The 6,421-nt window shown below is 50.3% G+C and overlaps 1 protein-coding gene across 31 annotated transcripts in view; it reads left to right on the top strand.

The window, feature by feature from the left end:
* ST6GAL1 (ST6 beta-galactoside alpha-2,6-sialyltransferase 1) overlaps positions 1-6,073 on the top strand; it is a 113,361-nt gene extending 107,288 nt beyond the window's left edge. For 20 of the 31 annotated variants that reach the window (XM_005601876.4, XM_070243445.1, XM_070243456.1 and 17 more), the window contains 2 exons: positions 277-451; positions 3,123-6,073. In XM_005601876.4, coding sequence (XP_005601933.1) covers positions 277-451; positions 3,123-3,364 — 417 coding nt within the window. In that variant the 3' untranslated portion in view covers positions 3,365-6,073. The remainder of the gene's footprint in view (positions 1-276; positions 452-3,122) is intronic. The other 11 variants (XR_011429116.1, XR_011429128.1, XR_011429118.1 and 8 more) reach the window with 1 other exon arrangement.
* Positions 6,074-6,421: the final 348 nt, after the last annotated feature.

Here is a 6,421-nt window from a genome sequence, read left to right on the forward strand (position 1 = left end):
CCCGCACTCTATGATCATGAAGTCTGAGCTGTTCCAGGGACATCAAGCCCAAAATTCCCTGTGAGCACAGGCTACATGCTGGGTCCCCTCTGCCACCAAGTGAGAGCTGTGATATGGAAGAGAGGCCTGAAATCTGCTCCAAGGAAGAGGCTGCTCCTTAGGATCCTGCCTTGGTCCTCCCCCACCCCCAGGTCTTCAGACGAGGATGGTTGCCTGGGGGCAGCAGTGGCGCTGGCTCATTTCTCTCCTTGAGGAGACCGTTTCCTTCTTTTTCAGTGGTACAAGAATCCCGACTACAGTTTCTTTGATAACTACAAGAGCTATCGTAAGCTGCATCCTGATCAGCCCTTTTACATCCTCAAGCCCCAGATGCCTTGGGAGCTGTGGGACATCATTCAAGAAATCTCCCCAGAGGAGATTCAGCCCAACCCCCCATCCTCCGGGATGCTTGGTGAGTCCATGTCTGGGAAAAGACCTCTGGTGTTTGTTTCTAGAAGAGATTAGCTTTCTTCTGGGGTCTCCATTCATTTGTTCACCAAACAATAGCTAGGTTTTTCCCTGTGTTTGTACACTGTGCCAAGTTCTAGCTAAGATTCAGAGATCAATAAGATAGAATTCTCGCGGCTGGCCTGGTGGCGCATGTTAAGTAGCGGTTAAGTGCGCACGTTCCGCTTCTCGGCAGCCCGGGGTTTGCCGGCCCGGATCCCAGGTGTGGACGTGGCACCGCTTGGCAAAAAGCCATGCTGTGGTAGGCGTCCCACATATAAAGCAGAGGAAGATGGGCACGGATGTTAGCTCAGGGCCAATCTTCCTCAGAAAAAAGGGGAGGATTGGCAGTAGTTAGTTCAGAGCTACTCTTCCTCAAAAAAAAAAAAAAAAAAAAGAATTCTCCTTTAGGGTGTGCAGTGGGGGAGTTTAGTCAGGTGTCTAAGGTAACATTCAATTTGTGCCAGGAGGGAGTGACCACCCGGTGCCACAGGAGAGAGGACCCCTTCTAGGTGGACAGTCTGAGAGCTTCATGGAGGAGTAGCATGGGGGAGGGGCAGATCTGATGGGTGGAGATGGAGTAAAGGGAAGCAGAGACAGGAGAGGAGGTGGGCAACCAGGAGGAGCAGGGCTGGGATGCAGATGAGGCCAGCGAGGCACTTGCCTCAGGTGCACAATTTGAGGGGATGCCAAAAAATTCAGTAACAGGATAAATAATATCTTAATACACTATCTTTTAAAAAAATCACAATTAATTCAAAATTTTGTGATGAATGAAATAGCAAAATTTTAAATAAAGATAGAGTCAGTAATAACATCATGCTGAGCCATGTTGGAATCTGAGGAAAAAGGAAGAATTAATAATACTTTGCTCAAAATTTCAAAAATTTGTTTAACCTAGTGAACAGCCTGGTGGCAGCTCTGAGAGAAGGATGGGGGGTGAAGCTTTACAGGGTGTGGGGGTCATGAATGGAGCTGTGGGAGCTGTGGGGTGGGCTGGGGTCAGAGTGCAGAGGGTCCCGAATGTTGGCTACAGAGTCTTCTTGGACTTTCTCCACACTTCTTGGCCCTCACAGTCTGTCTGCCCTTACCTCCCTTTCACTTTGAGTTTGGCTGGACCCTGGGCAATTTCCACGAGACTCCAGGCTCCTTATGTGCATGAGAAGGGCAGTGCCTTCCTCTGGGCCCCTGCAGGGCACCACCTGCCCACTGGATGGTCCCAGCCACTCACCGTTGTGTAACTTGCCTGCTCCGCTGCTAGACCGCCGGCTCCTTCAGGGTGGGGACTATGCTGGATGACTCCTTGTGGGTCTGGCACAGGATAGCCCTGTGCTTAAGTGTTCCTTGAGTCAATGAACAGACAAGTGTTTAATATCAGAGGCACTCCTTATAGAAAGAGGCAGGGGCTCTTCCAATATCACATCTTCTTTGTACCTTTCTCTTCAGTTTTTGGATGGGTGCGTTTGGGGCTCTTTCTGGTGCCCTTCGGAACAGAGGTAGATGGGAGAACATCCTGGGTAACACTCTCCCATTGCTCTATTGCCCGCCTTGCCCATGCTCTTCCCTCCACCACCAATCCTCCCCACTTGCCCATCCCTCATGGCCACAGCCCCTGCCAGGCCCACACCAGTGCTTCCGGGAGGTTTACCTGAGCCCGCTCCCTCCCACAATTTCTGGAAGCACTTCTGATAGCCTTCATCAGTTAGTTGCAGAGGTGTCTTTTCTCCCCCATTGGACCAGGGGCAGCCAGAGGGCAGAGGCAGGGCTTTTCCCATATCCGATTCTTCTGGAACAAAGTTGCTGCTAGCAGTTTACAGTGTTGCTGTCAGAGAGAAGTGCTCGTTCATAAAGATTCCCTATATTTATGGTTGATAAAAGGGGTGTTAGAGCCGTGATCTTATTGCATCCTAACAGTGGCCTATGAGGTAGGAGGAGTGGGCACATCACCTCTTGGGGCATATGAAGAACCTGAGGCCCAGAGAGGGATGTGTCCTGCACAAAATGACTGAGCCAATTGGGGACGAGTGTGGGTGGTGGCAGGAGTCTTCTGTGCTGCCTCCCCGAGAGCACCAACCTGGCCACACCATTGGTGACTGAAATTGTTGTCTCTTGCCTGAATGAGCAGTATCCATCAATACAGACTATGGTATCTCCTGTTCCAACCTTCCCTCCTCCCAGCTGAAGGAAGAGCAGTCTTCCCTCCCCACAGCTTAGCGCCATCTGAGAGCCTCCTCCAGCGTATAAAAGTGCTGGAAAGTACTATCTACATGTGATGGTTCTGTCTCTTCAGTCACCTTGGCCTCTCTCGTCATATAGCTTATTGACATTGATAAATTCATTGACTGTTTGATGGAGCCCTTTAGTCTGCTGGTGTCAGGGAGGACCTGCCGTGCACCAGGCCCTGGCCTACATGCTGGGGATACAAAAGTGTGTAGCTTGCAATGGCCCTGCACCCTGAGGACCAGCCTGCTAGATTGGCTTACCCGAAGAACTCAGAGTGGGAGTCACAGTAATAAATAGGAACTCCAGATAGACATCTCCCCAAACTGGAGGTCATGCGCTGTGGCTCACTAGGCAGAACTGTGGAGTCCTGGGGTGGGTTATTGGGCAGGACTCACCTCTGCTCCTCTCTCCAGGCATCATCATCATGATGACGCTGTGTGACCAGGTGGATATTTACGAGTTCCTCCCATCCAAGCGCAAGACTGACGTGTGCTACTACTACCAGAAGTACTTTGACACCGCCTGCACAATGGGTGCCTACCACCCACTCCTCTTTGAGAAGAATATGGTGAAGCACCTCAACCAGGGCACAGATGAGGACATTTACCTGTTTGGAAAAGCCACACTGCCTGGCTTCCGGAGTATTCGTTGCTGAGCAGGGGCTCCCTGGCCAGGTCCCCTCACCCTTCTCCACTGAGCGTTTTACAGCCGGTCTCTTGGCCACGCTAGACCTGGGAAGACCATATTCCTACACAATTTCAGCCTGTACTTTAGGCCTTGTGTCAGCAAGAGCCTAGGGGCTTCAGGAGCCAGGGGTCAAGGGACCAGGTCCAGCCTGCCCTGTAGCTGCAGTACGTGAGCCCAAAGCCTCCTGCACACACATGTACACACACACCTAGTCCTCCCCTCTGCCCACACAGGTAAACGCAAGATCCACCTTTCGCACCAGGGCTTCCAAAGCTGAGCTGCTTTCCCCACCTGAATGATGTTATCCTCGCACACCAGCACCCTATACTGCTTGAAATCTGCCCTAGACATTGATTTCATATTTTAAAGAAATTCTCCCAGATTATGATCGTGCCTGGTACAGGGTGGCTCTGGGGAGCAAGTAAGTGGTATGGGGCATAGGAAGCATGCTTGATTTCTCCAGAACACAGTTGCTCCCCAGGTCCATGCCCTGGGAGAGGCGATGTTTCTCTCACTCTGGCTGTTTTGGTTGGTCCCTAGCCTGTGTGCTAAGGAGCAAAGAGTCTTGATGAACTCTGAACGCTCCCCGTATGGAGATGAGAGGTACAGAAAGGTACAGGCTCCATCCTCAAGTTGTACACAGTTCAGTGGGAGAGACAGCGAGGTAAGCTTTGGTGTGCTCAGGGCGCTGGGGACTTGTAGAGAGACTGACTGGCTGTGCTGTCTGTCTGCACTCTCAGGATAGGCCACACACTTACTGTCTCTGTGGGTCATAGAGGGCTTCACAGAGCTAGGGGCAGTGGAGTGGAGTTTAGAGGAAGCGGAGAAACATGTCAAGCAGATTTTGTCTCTGTCATTTGAGTTGTGTTTTTCTTTCTGCCTTTATTACCCGTATATATTCTCGAAGATCTGCTTAAACTTACAGCCCCAACTTAATTTTTGAGGAAAACCCCTATGCGTGTCTGAGGTAGCAAGTGCAGCCCCATGACAGACACCAGGCAGACCAGATGCCAGCAGCCTGATTTCTCCAGGCTTGGCCTGGCCTGACCCTGTCCTTCCAGCTGGGTTTACACTCTGTGTCCACCTCTTCCTTTTTAATGTCCACCCCCAAAACTCCTCCTGCCATCTTGTTTTTTTTCCCCCTTTAGAGAGCAGTCGGCTCCCTCCCAAATTACTTTTAAGCATTTTCTACTGTAAAAGTATCCTGACCCCATTTCTTGGACCTTCGTGGGCCTTCTCTGGAAAGTCTCTCAGGGAGTAGGCATGTGGTTCCCTAGAACTTAAAGTTGGTCCCGCAGGTCAGAACCTTACAGATGCTAACTGATTCTCACAGGTGCATCAGATTGCCACGCCCTCCACCCCCTCGCAGCAGAGGCCGTCCCACTGCGTCTGCAAGCAGGCCTCCTGGATGGTTTGCCAAGCTCTTCCCCCTGTAAAGAATGCACTGGACTGGTCAAGCCCCTGGTGTGGAGAGGGTAAAGGACTTGCTCAAGTCCCAGAGTAATGCTGGAGGGCCAGGGCTCCTAGATGCAGGCTTCTGGACTCCTGAAGCTAACCCATGTGCTCAAGGGCCTCCAATGTTTGCGCTCCAGACCAGCCGTCTGCAAGCTGGACTTCTCATTTGCTGCCAAACCCTTGGCTTACATATGCAGTAGAAAGAGCCCTGGAGTTAGAAGCCCTGGGTTTTCAAGTTGATGTTCCTCTACTTACTAGATTTGGCACCGTGGGCAAGTTCGCCTCTCTGAGCCTCTGTTTCCACATCTGTAAAATGGGAGTGATGAGTCTACCTCTCAGGGCTGTCATGAGGGTTCCGTGCAACAGCCATCCTGGTTCTGCACCTGGCTCATGGCAGGTGCTCAGTACATGGTGGTGTCCTTCCTTCGTTCACTAAGGACCTGCTCTGAGCTCACACAGGGCAGGACTCTCCTTTGTGGGAGGCCAGAGAGGGGGCCCTGTCCTCAGGGAATTAACTGTCTTATTGGGAGACAACAACTACCCTGCCTGGGGCACCCAGGAAACCATCCGAGGCAGTGGAGGGTGCAGAATGGGCCCCTTTACCTCCTCCCTGCCTGCAGCTCAGGCCCGATCTGCTTGGGAATGGGCTGAGCACTCGCGCCGCTTACTGCTGCGTGAACTAATCTTTTCCACCTCTCTGGGCCCATGAATTCCTGGCTCTCTTTATGTTCTGATTTGACACATTCATTGCAATCTTTGAATCATGAACATGAGTGCAGAGGAAGGTGGCATTCCATCAGCAGAAGAGAGATGTTGGTGTGGGACCCTGAGACTACACTGGGTAGATGCTAGCTTTTAATTATGATTAATATAAGGGATCAAGTTCATTTGTGTGATTTTAATTCTGTGCTCTCTCTATATGGAAGCTCCAGTAAAATAAGAGGGGTATTGATGGGCTGGTGAGCTGTTTAATATTTGTGACAGATAATTTAAAAATTATGACTGAGAATTGCAGGAAAGCCCATCTCTCTGAAGGGATTTATCTTTAGTAGCCATCTATTCAGCCTATATCATGATATCCTCTAATCCTTCCAACAATCAAATAAGCTATCGATATTGTTTTGGAGTTGGACATCAATCTCAGAAAATTCTAAGATTCTAAGCTAATTCTGAATTACCCAAAGATTATAAACGATTTTAAAATAAATGTGTTTTTTAAAAAGCTTGTCTCTCTCTCCTTACTTGCTAATGGAATGACTGCTGATTGGCAACTCTTGTCTCCAAAGAGGACACAACTGGAATCCTGAATCCCCAGATCCTCCCCACTGGCTCCTCTGGCCTTAGCCCCGCTTCAGTTCTCATGGAGAAGGCATGCTCGCTTATATGTCAGGATAGCATCTTTGAGATATTGACTGGTTTATTGAATTTTCTCCCTTTTGCTCTTGCTTGGACCCCAAGAGCTAAGCTGCTGTGCATCCAACACCTCAGGGAAGGGATGCAGTAGGGCAGAAAGCAGAATGAAAGGAAGGTCCTTACTTTGGTTGCCAAAAGCCTAAAACCCTCAAAGGAA

The sequence above is a fragment of the Equus caballus genome, chromosome 19 (assembly GCF_041296265.1).
Source record: "Equus caballus isolate H_3958 breed thoroughbred chromosome 19, TB-T2T, whole genome shotgun sequence".
NCBI lineage: Eukaryota > Metazoa > Chordata > Mammalia > Perissodactyla > Equidae > Equus > Equus caballus.